Source organism: Panthera uncia, chromosome D1 (assembly GCF_023721935.1).
Source record: "Panthera uncia isolate 11264 chromosome D1, Puncia_PCG_1.0, whole genome shotgun sequence".
Taxonomy (NCBI): Eukaryota; Metazoa; Chordata; class Mammalia; order Carnivora; family Felidae; genus Panthera; species Panthera uncia.
The window spans coordinates 95,140,899-95,153,474 of record NC_064808.1 but is presented as its reverse complement, the minus strand read 5'-3'; the positions used below and the strand labels follow the sequence as shown (position 1 = coordinate 95,153,474).

Genomic DNA, 12,576 nt, shown 5'->3' with positions numbered 1-12,576 from the left:
CAGCAAGCCCCGCCCGAGAGGGGAGAAGTAATTGGATGGCACCGGCGCCTGGTAACCTGCAGAGGGCAGTCCGGGAGGCGGCGGCGGCGGCGGGGCCAGCCGGGATCGAGGCCCGGAGCCGCGGAGGGCGGGCGCGAAGGGGGGGGGGGGTGACGCACCGGGACGTCCCCGCCCCGGGTCTGCTCCCCGCGGCGCCGGGCTCCGGGCGCCGCCGTCCCCTTCCTCCGCGGGCCGCCGGGGTCGGTCCGGGCCGTCCTCCCCACGGCCCGCGACCGGGGCCTGCTGCCGGGGCGGGCCGGGCTCCGCGCACGCGGGGCGGGGCGGACGGGACGCGCCGAGCGGGGGCCTCTGGGAGGAAGCGGGAGCCGCCTGAGGCCCGCGGGTGAAGGCCCGGGCGGCGCCGAAGCCCCGCGCGCCGCCCCCCCCCGGCTGGGCCGCTGCTTCGGGGAGGTCAAGCCCGGGACCCGGAGGAGCGAGCGGGTGCGCTGAGCGGTGGGCTTGCCGGCAGCCTCTCCCCTTGGGCTCCGAGAGCAGCGGGAACGGGGAGAGCTGTTTGGGACCCAGTTTGGAGGGCGGGGAGGAGCTCTGAGCACAGCCCCCGTACTGTTCCTGCTGTGCCCGCTGCTTGGAAATGATCTTTGGAAATTGCCCTCACCGCCGCCCCGCCTGCTCGGCGAGCCCCATCTTGAGGCAGTGGCCCTGGATCTGACTTTCTCCCACTGAGCTAGTTTCCCCGAGCTCTCTTCTCAGCTTTCCAGGGCCTTCTCTTAAGCCTTCTCCAGCCCCTGGGACCTCGGCTCTGGCCCCGGCCGCTCCACCGGTGGGCCTTGCTGGTGGGTGGGCCCAAGCCCATTTCCCCTGCCCTGAACGTGTCCTGCCCTTAAGGAGCCACATCTCAGGGCAGACCAGGTACCAAATTAGCAGCACGCTCCATTTAAGGGGCATCAGGGTCCCAGGAGAGGGGACCTTGGAGCAGGGTCTTAAAAAATTGGGTAGGATTCCGGCAGGGGAGAAAGGCCATTTCAAGCCGAAGAAAATGTATGAACAGTTAGGAAAGTTGAGAGCAAGAATTTGGTGAGCCTGGCTACTGAGGTAGGGGTTGGGGGCAAACTGAAAAATAGCTTGTGTGGGCCAGGTGTTCGGACTCTTTGCGTAACCCAGGATTGTAGGGAGGTGATTGGTGGCTGAGATGAGGGATTAGAATGGTGTGGGGTGAGACTGAAGGCAGAGAGCGGGGAAGGAGAAGAAGGAGAAGGGGGCACAGAGGCAATGCCATAGGAACAGGCTGGCAAAACGCTGGCACGAGGAGTCGGTAAGGCTGTTTCAAGTGTGTGAAGGGAGAAAGCGTTTCAAGACCCAAGAGGTCAGGTGCCTAGTATAAATGGGGTGCTTGGAAAGATAAAGCAATAAAGTAACTAAAAGGGGTGGGGGGGGTGAGGAGTGTATGGGCAAAGCATGAAGCACAGGCAGGATGGCCATATGGAGATGTCAAGTAGGAAGTCATCCATTCATTTATTATTTATGCCAGCCTCAAAGGCGGCTTACATAAAAGTCATAGAATAAAGTGATGAAATCATTAAAACTCAGCCAACAGGACCCGAGAGCTGGGAAAAGTGGATAATTGTTACTTGAAAACGTCGGCTCAGAAAAGCCGTTGAAAATGAACACAGGACTCATCTGAGCCTGCTGGCAGCCAAGCGGAAACGACGCCTAAATAAAGTAGTTCACCAGGCTGGAACTCGAGAGAAAGGCATTCGTTGAAGGCTCAGGGGTAGTAGGAGATGAAACGGAATCCCTCGAGTAGGGGGTGTAGGGGAGGGAGTCGATCTGAAGCCAGGTCAAGGCTTTGGCAATGCTGACATTTAAGGCAAGGCTGATGCTCCCTGAGGAGAAAGGCCTTTCTGTGGCCTGCACGGGGAGATGGGAGTGGGGAGGTGTGTGTGTGTGTGTGTGTGTGTGTGTGTGTGTGGTCCATTCACAGAAGTCTTCTTACAGGGGAACAGGAAAGAAGGTGGCGTGCTAAGTCCCCCGGGCTCTGACCTTCTTTCCTACCATGTGGTGGGTTTGCCACTTGCCCAGGGCCTCTTGGGGCCCTGGTCTGGGAAGAGTACTCCAGTCAGCAGGTGAGCAGGAAGAAGCAGTTTCTGTTTCTACATTCCTCTTCAGGGTCCAGATGGTGTCTCCAAGAGGGCAGGGATGCAGACACCAGGTGTGCTAGCCCTAACTGTGCTCCAGGAGCTGTTGGCCTTGGGCGAGCCACCTCACCTCCCTGAGCTTCCTTTTTCCCATCCTAAAATAAGGGAGTCAAGCTAGATGACCTTTGAGGGTCCCCGTAGCTATAGGAGTCTAGGATCCCTTGTCTGATTTCGTTTTGCGTTCAGCAGACATTTCTTAAGTATGTGCTATGTGCCAGACCCTGTGCTAGGTTCTAAGTATGTAATTATGGACCAAAACAGACGGAGTCCCTGCTCTCATGGAGGGGGTGGGGCAGAAATGTCTGTTAATCAAATAATCATACAACAAGATATAAAATTGCATGGTAACTGCTACAGAGGGCAGAACACGATGTTCTGCGAACAAATGATGGGGGATTTAATGTAGACACGGAGTCTGTGTATTGGTGGGAAAATGTGGGTGGGATCTGGGTGCTATTTCTTCCTTCCCCTTTCCCTCTGTAGATGGACGAATCCCCTTCCTGATCCACTGGAGTTGGCCCCATAAAGGGGAGCGTCCCCTTGGGCTCTCTAGGTGAGGCCTCCATGCCATGCCTTAGGACACATCTGGGCATAGCTGAGTAGCCTGGGAAGGGGCAGGACTCGGAGAGGTCTTGATCTCTCGGGAGTGAGATTGGCTTTTCTGAGGGTGGGGAGGGTACAGAGTCAGCTACCAGGCCTAAGATGAAGTCGGTTTACATGATCTACAGTACAAGCGACTGTGGGCAGCCAGAGGGAGGATCTGTGGGAAGTGGGTGGAGTCTGGCAGTGGCCAGCCTGAGCTCCAGGCAGGCAGTCAGCAGAGTGGTGGTGGTGGTGGGGGGGGGGGGGGGGGGGGGGGGGGGGGGTGCGGTGAGCGGGACAAAGACCTCAGTCCCCGGGAAGGGTGTGAGAGTCTGATAAGGCTCTCGACTTGGGTATCCAGGGTCAGGCCTGGATCTCAGGAAGCTCGAAGTCCAGCAATTCAGACGGGCCTGGGTTCTGAGCCTGTGCAGAGGCTGAGCCCAGTAGCCGAGCCCCAGCTCAACCCTTCTTGCTCTCAGGGCCTTTATACGTCACCATGGAAGCTCAGCAGGCAGTGGTCCTCCATCCAGAAGGCATGGACAGCTGTTCCAGGGCATCTCTGCATCTGGTAAAGAGAATGGCTGCTCAGTCAGCCTGAGGAGAGGGGCGGAATGGGATCCTAGTGATGGGGATTGGTGGGGGGGGGGGGGGGGGGGGAAGTTGGGTCTGGAGGGAGACGCAGGCAGGAAGAAGGAGGCAGAGAGGATCCATCAACTCCCCTCACCCCATCGTCCACCTGTCCATGTATCCCTTCCTGCAACACTTGTGCAGTATACTCTTAGCGCACTTAGCGTATACAAAGCACTGGTGGGGGGGATATATCACATCTGCCCTCAACAAACCGGGGGTCTGACATTCAGGTGGAGATTGCGCACAGACAACCACACAACCAGTCAACCCAGGTTTGGTGTCACTTGTCTCACGGCTCACCACTCTCTGCCATGGGCGTTCCAAACTCTCTGGACAGTCTTGTCTGAGGGAGTCCTCTGTGCACAGCATCGTTCTGGGTCTCGGTATCCTGGTCCTGTGATTCGATTCTGCTGCCTGACCCTACCACCTCCCTGGCCAGCCCTAAGCTCCTGCATCTTCCAGCCCCTTTCCTTGACCCATTCCCCTTGCCTTCCCATCCAGAAGCTGTCCAGCGCTATCGCCGGAATCTGGCCGAGTGGTTCAGCCGACTGCCCAGAGAAGAGCGCCGGTTCGGCCCGACTTTTGCACTAGACACGGTCCATGTAGACCCTGTGATCCGCGAGAGCAGCCCAGATGAGCTGTTTCGCCCAACGGCAGAGCTGGCCCTGGAGCATCAGCCACCCCTAGCCGGTCTCCCCGCACTGGCTCTGTCCCAGCTCTTTGACCCAGATGCCTGTGGGCGCCAGGTGCAGACAGTGGTGCTCTATGGGACAGTGGGCACGGGGAAGAGCACACTCGTGCGCAAGATGGTCTTGGACTGGTGTTACGGGCAGCTGCCAGCCTTCGAGCTGCTCATCCCCTTCTCCTGCGAGGATCTGTCATCCCTGGGCCCCGCCCCCGCCTCCTTGTGCCAACTTGTGGCTCAGCGCTACACGCCCCTGAAGGAGATTCTGCCCCTGCTGGCTGCTGCTGGGTCCCGCCTGCTCTTTGTGCTCCATGGCTTGGAGCATCTCAACCTCGACTTCCGGTTAGCCGGAACAGGGCTTTGCAGCGACCCCGAGGAGCCAGAGGCGCCAGCTGCCATCATTGTCAACCTGCTGCGCAAATACATGCTGCCCGAGGTGAGCGGCCCCCTGCCTCACCCTGCTGCCCCTAACTTGCCTCCTAAAGACCTGTGTGTCCCGAGCCCTTGTGTTTTATTGGTGTGGGGGCATAGGTTCTTGGTTAGTTCAAACCTGCCCCTCCACTTCCCAGCTGTGTGTCTTTAAGCCAGTCAGTAACTTCCCCAAGCCCTGTTCCTTCTCTCCTAGAGCTATACTCAACTGAGACACTGCGTAGGAAGTACTTTAACACGGCGCCCTGGATCCTAGTGGAGGCTCAGTAGTTGTTAGTTATAATTATTATAGTCGCCATCATTTTCTTTTTCTTTTTTTTTTTTTTAAGTTTTTATTTATTTGAGAAAGAGGGGGGAAGAGAGGGAGAGAGCGAATCCCAAGCAGGCTCTGCGCCGACTTGGGGCTTGAACCGATGAGCCATAAGACCGTGACCTGAGCCGAAGTTGGATGCTTCAGCACCTGAGCCACCCGGGTGCCCTGTGGGCATCATCATCTCCATCCTGGGACACTCAATCTTCAGGGGCTCTCTGGAGAGTGAGGCCATCAGGACACAAAGGTCTTGCTTAACTCTCAACCGTGCCGTTCCCAGGCCAGCATTCTGGTGACCACCCGGCCCTCCGCCATTGGCCGAATCCCCAGCAAGTATGTGGGCCGCTATGGCCAGATCTGTGGCTTCTCTGATACCAGCCTGCAGAAGCTCTACTTCCAGCTCCGCCTCAACCAGCCAGACTGTGAGTACGGTGCTGGGGGTGCAGGGATCTCGGCCACGCCAGCTCAGCGTGACAATCTGGTGCAGATGCTCTCCCGGAACCTGGAGGGGCACCACCAGATCGCCGCCGCCTGCTTCCTGCCCTCCTATTGCTGGCTTGTCTGTGCCACCTTGCACTTCCTGCACGCTCCCACGCCGGCTGGACAGACCCTCACGAGCATTTACACCAGCTTCCTGCGTCTGAACTTCAGTGGGGAGATGCTGGACAGCACTGACCCCTCCAAGCTGTCCCTAATGGCCTATGCAGCCCGAACCATGGGCAAGTTGGCCTACGAGGGGGTGTCCTCCCGCAAGACCTACTTCTCCGAAGAGGATGTCCGTGGCTGCCTGGAAGCTGGCATGAAGACCGAAGGAGAGTTCCAGCTGCTACGTGTCTTCCGCCGGGACGCCCTGAGGTTTTTTCTGGCCCCGTGTGTGGAACCAGGGCGCCAGGGCACCTTTGTGTTCACCGTGCCGGCCATGCAGGAATACCTGGCCGCCCTCTACATCGTGCTGGGTTTGCGGAAGACGACCCTGCAGCGGGTGGGCAAGGAAGTGGCCGAGCTCGTGGGCCGCGTCGGGGAGGACGTCAGTCTGGTCCTGGGCATTGTGGCCAAGCTTCCACCCCTGCGAGCCCTGCCTCTGCTCTTCAACCTGCTCAAGGTAACGGCCCAGCACCCCGGGCTCTCAGCCCCCCTATCCCCCGTTCACCCCCTTGCTCCTCTCCCAGAAGGAAACCGCCACTTCCTGTGTAGCTGTGAATCTTCTTCTTGACTCTGGTTTCAGATTTGGGCAATCTGGCTTTTAGTGGGATTGAGACATAAGGGAAGGGGGAGCAGGAAACCACAGACTGGGGAAGGCTTGATGGCTGGGAGGAGGATGTGAGGGCGCGGGCACTTTAGTCACAATCCTATGACCCTAACGACGGTTTTCTTTTTGCCTCTCTTCTGGCCTTTGTCGGTGGGAGGCAGGAGTCGCGCTACAGTCCAGGGTCTGGCCTCTTCTTTGCAGGCCCAGAAACTCCAATGTATCTGTTCCCTTGGAGGTGGTTAGACTCCGGGAATGATGACTCATTCTAACTAAATCACCAGAGACAAGTTTATAAAGCAGATGCCGTTTTATTCATTTATACCAGGAGGAGAAATGGCATCGATAATTGGCTTAGGATAGCGCAGGCCTGCTCCAGAGTCCAAATTACAGGCCCAAGGACTGTGCTGTGAGCAGGGCAGACGTGCTAAGTTTTTGAGGGGAAGAAGGATCCACCTTCTGGTGATGTCTACCAGGTGCCTTGTGAATGAAATCTTATTATGATCCCTTTTTAGAATCCTAAGAAAAATCGTAAGAGACCGAGGCTCACAGAGGCTAAGTAACTTGCCCAAGGTCACCCAGATAGTAAGCGGGATAGCTGGGATCTGGGTCCAGGTTTAGGAGTCTGAACCCTGTGCTCTCTCTGCCAAACTTTACTGGTGTGTGATAGATATTTCTGTTAAGCTTTGGTGCCTTGCTAGGTAACCCTGGTCCTCTCTAGGAATGCATCAGTAACTCTTCTTTGGGAGGTAGAACCCTGGTCAGTGCTGGCAAAATGTTAACAGGTTTTCCTCTTTATAGGCACCGAAGCATAATGTTTAGGAGCAGGGATTCAGTAATTCAGCTATATGGGATTAAATCCAGGCTCTGCCACTTACTAGCTGTGTGATCTTGGACAAGTTACTTAACTGCTTATGTGCCTCCAAGTCTTACCTGTTAAATGGGGATAACAGAATCTATATCATTTGGCCTAATATGAGGAGTAAATGTATTCATCCTCAGGATCTGATACGTAATAAGTGCTATTTATTGTTCGTTAGACAGAAAAACAGGCTCGGGAAGCCCACCCTTTCCCACACCATAGGCTCAGACGGGAAGGTAATGGCCATTGCTCAGGCCAGCCCAGCCCTTTGAGGATGTGTTTGCCTTATCTGGGTTACAGTGAGAGGCTGTGGTCTCCTGACAGGATTCCAGAAGCCCCTCAGTGCACCAAATTGTTAGCACCACAACTCCAGCCCTCTGGGAGGGAGGGCTGCTGAGCAGAATGCTGGTCCGATTTGTTTCTTCACAAGCCTATTGACTCAGCTTCGCAGGGTGACATTTTCTCATGTTGTCACCATGCGGCTGTTGAGGGAGGAGCGCTATAACCTCCATGGCAGAGACCTGACCTGTAAAAAGGGAAAAAAGCAACCAAACCAGCCGTTAGAGGAGGTTCCACAAAACAACCTCGTGGCTCCTTGTCAGAGCCACGGGCCCTCCTTGCCTTGCACCCAGGCAAGGACGGGAGACGATGTCCCAACCTCCTAAATGTTAATTTCCCCAACAAACATTTGAGCGCCTGCTGTATGCCAGGCAATGTGTTAGGTTCTGGGGAAGGACCAATGAACCAAACCCCAGATTTCTGCCCTTTCTGGTCCTCCAGTGGGAACACAAACATGTCCCTGTGACCGTGTATGGTTTGGCACCCGGGTGGCTCAGTTGGTCAAGCGTCCGACATCAGCTCAGGTCATGATCTCACAGTGTGCCAGTTCGAGCCCCCCCCCCATCGGGCTTTGCCACTGTCAGCACAGAGCCTGCTCCAGATCTTCTACTCCCCTCTCTCTCTGTCCCTCCTCGACTTGCGTGCTCTCTCTCAAAAATAAACAGAACATTAGAAAAAATGAAAACTAAAAATAAGAAAAAAAAAAAAAAAAGAGATTTATGGTAAGTGCCTGGAAAGCAAAGTTGCAGGTGCTGTGAAAATGTGTAAGTGGGGGACCTGATGGGTGTGTGTGTGTGTGTGTGTGTGTGTGTGTGTGAAACACTTCTCTGCAGGAAGAGCATTTAACCTGACCCTGGAGCATAGCCAAGGAGAAGAATTGGGGAGGGGAGTCACCCCAGAAAGAGAATACAGCTTTGAAGGAATGGAACCGTGGTACTGTCGAAAAATAATAATAATGACAAAAACCGAAAGGACAGAAGCAGAGCGCGTGAGCGTAAGAAGTCTGTAGCTGAAGGCAGTGTGGCTGGCAGGGCCTCGAAGGAGCAAGAGCGACATCAGTCTTTGTTGCTGGGGTGACCGTGATGATGTGGAAGATGAGGATATCTTCGTAGCAGCACCTAGCCTGGTACCAAACCAAATGCAAAATAGATATAAATTCCTTCCCACCACCGGGCTTGCAAATGTATGGGGTGTCTGGGAGAAAGAATTTCCTAATGTCAGGAATGTAGGACACAAGTATCGAGAGGTGGCTGTGGAAAGGTCAAATTGGGGCCAAATTATGACAAGTTTTCTATTCCGCGTGGGCAGTGGGGAGCCACGGCGGGTGCTGCCGTGGGGGAGTAGTATGATCAGACAAATCGTGCTGGGGGTTTAAGAGAGACGGTGAGGCCGGATGGGCAGGGAGAATGCACCTTCCGCTGAGCTTTGAAGGCCGAGCGGGCACACAGGAGGCTGCAGCACCGTCCCCGTGTCCCCTCCCAGGTGGTTCCAAGAGTGTTTGGGCGCGTGGTGGGTAAGAGCCGTGAGGCGGTGGCCCAGGCCATGGTGCTGGAGATGTTCCGAGAGGAGGACTACTACAACGACGATGTCCTGGACCAGATGGGTGCCAGTATCCTGGGCGTGGAGGGCCCCCGGCGCCATCCAGACGAGCCTCCCGATGATGAGGTCTTTGAGCTCTTCCCCATGTTCATGGGAGGGCTTCTGTCCGCGCACAACCGGGCCGTGCTGGCTCAGCTCGGCTGCCCCATCAAGAACCTGGATGCCCTGGAGAACGCCCAGGCCATCAAGAAGAAGCTGGGCAAGCTGGGCCGGCAGGTGCTGCCCCCATCAGAGCTCCTGGACCACCTGTTCTTCCACTATGAGTTCCAGAATCAGCGCTTCTCTGCTGAGGTGCTCAGCTCCCTGCGCCAGCTCAACCTGGCCGGTGTGCGCATGACACCCCTCAAGTGCACAGTGGTGGCAGCTGTGCTGGGCAGCGGAAGGCACGCCCTGGATGAGGTGAACTTGGCCTCCTGTCAGCTGGACCCTGCCGGGCTGCGCACACTCAGGCCTGTCTTCCTGCGTGCCCGGAAGCTGGGGTGAGGACCCGCCTTCAAGCATGGGCCGGAAGTCAGGAGAGGGTTGGGGGTGAAGAGGTGGGAAGAGAAGGTGCTGGGGAGACCAAAGGTAGTGAGGAAGGACCAGGGGGCGGGACGAGGAAGTCTGGGGTGCGTGGAGGTGACAAGCAATAGAAGGGAGGGCTGCGTGGGCTTTGAGAGGCAGGATGGTGAGAAAAGGGCATGGTGGGTGGGCAGGCTTCATGCTGAACTCCTCCCTTGCTTCTCACCTCCCCTCTGGCCACTTTCCGTCCCAGCTTGCAACTCAACAGCCTGGGCCCCGAGGCCTGCAGCGACCTCCGAGACCTGCTGCTGCACGACCAGTGCCAGATCACCACGCTGCGGTGAGTGTTTCGGGACCGGTGGGGGAGGGCTGGAGGGAGGCTCTGGCCATCCTGCTGGCAGGCTAAGGTCAACGGTGAGCCTCCCGCCTCAACACACCTGGCGCTGGCCCACCCCTGGTGTGGTGAGGGGGGTGGGGGCCTAGACCCCGTCCTGCCGCCCAGGTCCAGTACAAGCAGCGGGGTGGAGGAAAGCTGCCACCGGGAATAGGTGCCTCTCTGGTGGCTAAAATCAGCGTGGGTCCGGGGGAATAATAGCCAGGCCGGTTGCCTGGCAACAGTGCCGCTGATGCTCTCCCAGGATTTTCCCTGTCGCCTCACAAGGATGACCCTAATGCTGGGCACTCAGCAGATGCTTCCAAAGCGCTGACTGGTTTACTAGGAACCCAGAAGCCTGGTTGGAGTAAGAGGAGGTGAATGAAGAGGGGGAGGGCAAGGGGCAGGGCGGTCTGGGGAGGAGGTGAAGAAAGGAAGGAGAAGAGAAGTGGTAACGATGAAGAGAGGTGGGTCAGCAGAAGAGAATGGAAGGAAGGAGGAGAAGCCAGCCCCCACCCTGCTCTGCCTCCTGTGCGCTCTACCACACCCCTGTTTCTTGGTGCTCTTCTCCCCGGCCCGCACACCTTTGTGTCCAGGCTCCCCCCACCCCAGGCCGTGTATCCTTTCGGTCCAAGTCCCGCCGCCCAGCGCAGGGCATCTGTCGTGGGCCCTCATAACGTTGGGGTGCTTGTGGCCGTAGGCTGTCCAACAACCCGCTGACGGCGGCCGGTGTGGCCCTGCTGCTGGAGGGGCTGGCCGGAAACACCTCACTGACGCACCTTTCCCTGCTGCATACGGGCCTTGGGGACGAGGGCCTGGAGCTGCTGGCCACCCAGCTGGACCGTAATCAACAGCTGCAGGAGCTGAACGTGGCCTACAATGGTGCTGGTGACACAGCGGCCCTGGCCCTGGCCCAAGCTGCCCAGGACCACCCCTCCCTGGAGCTGCTGCAGTGAGTCTTGTCCTCGGTGCCATCCCCCCACCCCAGCCCTTCAGTCTCCCTCCTGTCTCCACTGCATTCTTCCTGCCCTAGGGCCTACCCTCTACCCCTGCCTTCTCTCTGGTCCTCACGGACCCGCTTCGGAACCGACCCACGCCTTGCCCCGCCCCAATTCCCTACTACCGTTTCTCTTCGAGTCCTAGTGGCTGCATCCCTACTGTCCCGGATCCTGCTGAATTTAGATGTCATCTCCACCTCCTGTTGGCCACCCCCCTCCATCTCTGGCTCATCTCACACACCCCATCGCATTCCAGAGCCAGGGGAGGAGTCGTGAGGACCCCCCAGGCTCTGTCCCGTCCACCCTCTGCCCTCCTTCTCAGAGCCCCGCTGAATGGCATCTTCTATTTTCTCTCCTTCTAGCCTCTACTTCAATGAGCTGAGCTCAGAGGGCCGCCAGGCCCTGCGGGATGTGGGGAGCACTGCTAAAGGTGGTGCCCGGGTCGTGGTATCGCTGACAGAGGGGACAGCAGTGTCTGAGTACTGGTCGGTGATCCTTAGTGAAGTCCAGCGGAACCTCAACAGCTGGGATCGCAGTCGTGTCCGGCGCCACCTTGAGCTGCTGCTTCGAGATCTGGAAGACAGCCGAGGGGACACCCTTAACCCCTGGCGCAAGGCCCAGCTGCTGCGAGTGGAGGGTGAGGTCAGGGCCCTCCTGGAGCAGCTGGGAGGCCCTGGAAGCTGAAGCAGTGGCGGCAGTCACCGAGCTATGTGACCCCTGGCCCCAAGACCCTTCCCTCTGTGGCCTCCTGGTTTGCACTACTACTTCCAGAAAGATCCCTGTGGGGCTGGAGGTAAAGGATAGGGCACAACTGTGCCAGTTGCTCTCCCGGGGCGTGTCCAACCATTGCTCCCCCAAGTCTGGAATTGCCAGGGTCATGGAACGTGCCTCCTTCCATTCAGCTAGGGCTGAGAAAGACTCTTCATGTGGCATCTTGGCAGCCAGTCGCCCTGTGGCACCACCAACCTTACCTCCATCCTCTCGAGGAGCTTCCGAGTGTGCCACCAGGGGGCGCACTTCTCCCACCCGCCTCACCGGTGGTGTTGCCAAGCAGATGCGTTGGAGGGCCTCCACCTTCTGCCTTTCTGCTCATCAGAGGACACGGAGGATGCCCGGAGCCACTTTCCTCTCTTGTTGGTGCCTTCTCCTCACCTTCACGCCCCCTTTCTCACAATCGTACTTATGCTCAGTGGCTCCGAGGGGCCTGTGCACTGCCCTGCTTCTATTAAAAAGCTGTGTCTTCTACCTACTATGGCCTCCTTCTTGCCTGATGCTTTCAAGAAGGGGCGCTCTTTTCGGACCACTTTCTGTTGTAGGTGGTTCTTGGACGCTAGGTTCAGAGGCAGCAAGGGCTGGGGGTGGTCTAGGAACAAGATACTGGGGTGGGAGGAGGTCATGCTGGGCTATAGGATTTCTATCACCTTTTCAAACATACCTATCCCAGGCTTGGCATTATCGTGACCAGCAACCTACCTTTGTCCGCCCAGAGCAGAAGCTGGGACCGCAGCAGTCTCCAGAGAAAGTTGGGGCCCAGGAATGGGGGCAGGAGGAACACACATACTTCCCCCTGGGGGATAAGACTCCTCCCGTTAACCATTACCTCACTGCTCCTAAGGCAGTGTCTTTAAGGAGGCGGGACGTGGCAGGTTAGGTGGGAGGGTCAGCTGTTTTTCATGGACCTTGTCCCTACCCTGAGCACTGGGTCACTGATCCAACTATGGAAGCAGCTGCAGGTAGGAGACTGGGAGAAATCCTCTGCTGGGGACTTGAGAGGGTAGTTGAGAGGGCAGATTGGGAGGCCAAGGCTTTGGGACCAGGGTGTACTTG

The 12,576-nt window shown here is 57.4% G+C and overlaps 1 protein-coding gene across 2 annotated transcripts; it reads left to right on the top strand.

The window, feature by feature from the left end:
- Positions 1 to 200: 200 nt before the first annotated feature.
- On the top strand, positions 201 to 12,566 carry NLRX1 (NLR family member X1). 2 transcript variants are annotated; one of them, XM_049611900.1, is made up of 9 exons: positions 204 to 2,123; positions 2,679 to 2,748; positions 3,257 to 3,345; positions 3,909 to 4,528; positions 5,112 to 5,933; positions 8,761 to 9,356; positions 9,632 to 9,718; positions 10,452 to 10,703; positions 11,112 to 12,566. In XM_049611900.1, exons 1-9 carry the CDS (start codon positions 2,054 to 2,056, stop codon positions 11,431 to 11,433), a joined length of 2,928 nt encoding a protein of 975 aa, XP_049467857.1. In that variant the 5' UTR covers positions 204 to 2,053; the 3' UTR covers positions 11,434 to 12,566. The 2 variants fall into 2 exon arrangements, with proteins under 2 accessions (XP_049467867.1, XP_049467857.1); XM_049611910.1 differs by lacking the exons at positions 10,452 to 10,703; positions 11,112 to 12,566 and adding an exon at positions 10,017 to 10,442 and having other exon boundaries at positions 201 to 2,123.
- Positions 12,567 to 12,576: the final 10 nt, after the last annotated feature.

What these genes read in the sequence shown, in the direction of transcription:
- NLRX1 (XM_049611900.1), top strand. Translation starts at nt 2,054, where the DNA reads ATGTGGTGGGTTTGCCACTTGCCCAGGGCCTCTTGGGGCCCTGGTCTG. An exon ending in CTGCGTGCCCGGAAGCTGGG is followed by an intron (nt 9,357 to 9,631) that starts GTGAGGACCCGC and finishes TTTCCGTCCCAG; the next exon opens with CTTGCAACTCAACAGCCTGG. An exon ending in CCCTCCCTGGAGCTGCTGCA is followed by an intron (nt 10,704 to 11,111) that starts GTGAGTCTTGTC and finishes CTCTCCTTCTAG; the next exon opens with CCTCTACTTCAATGAGCTGA.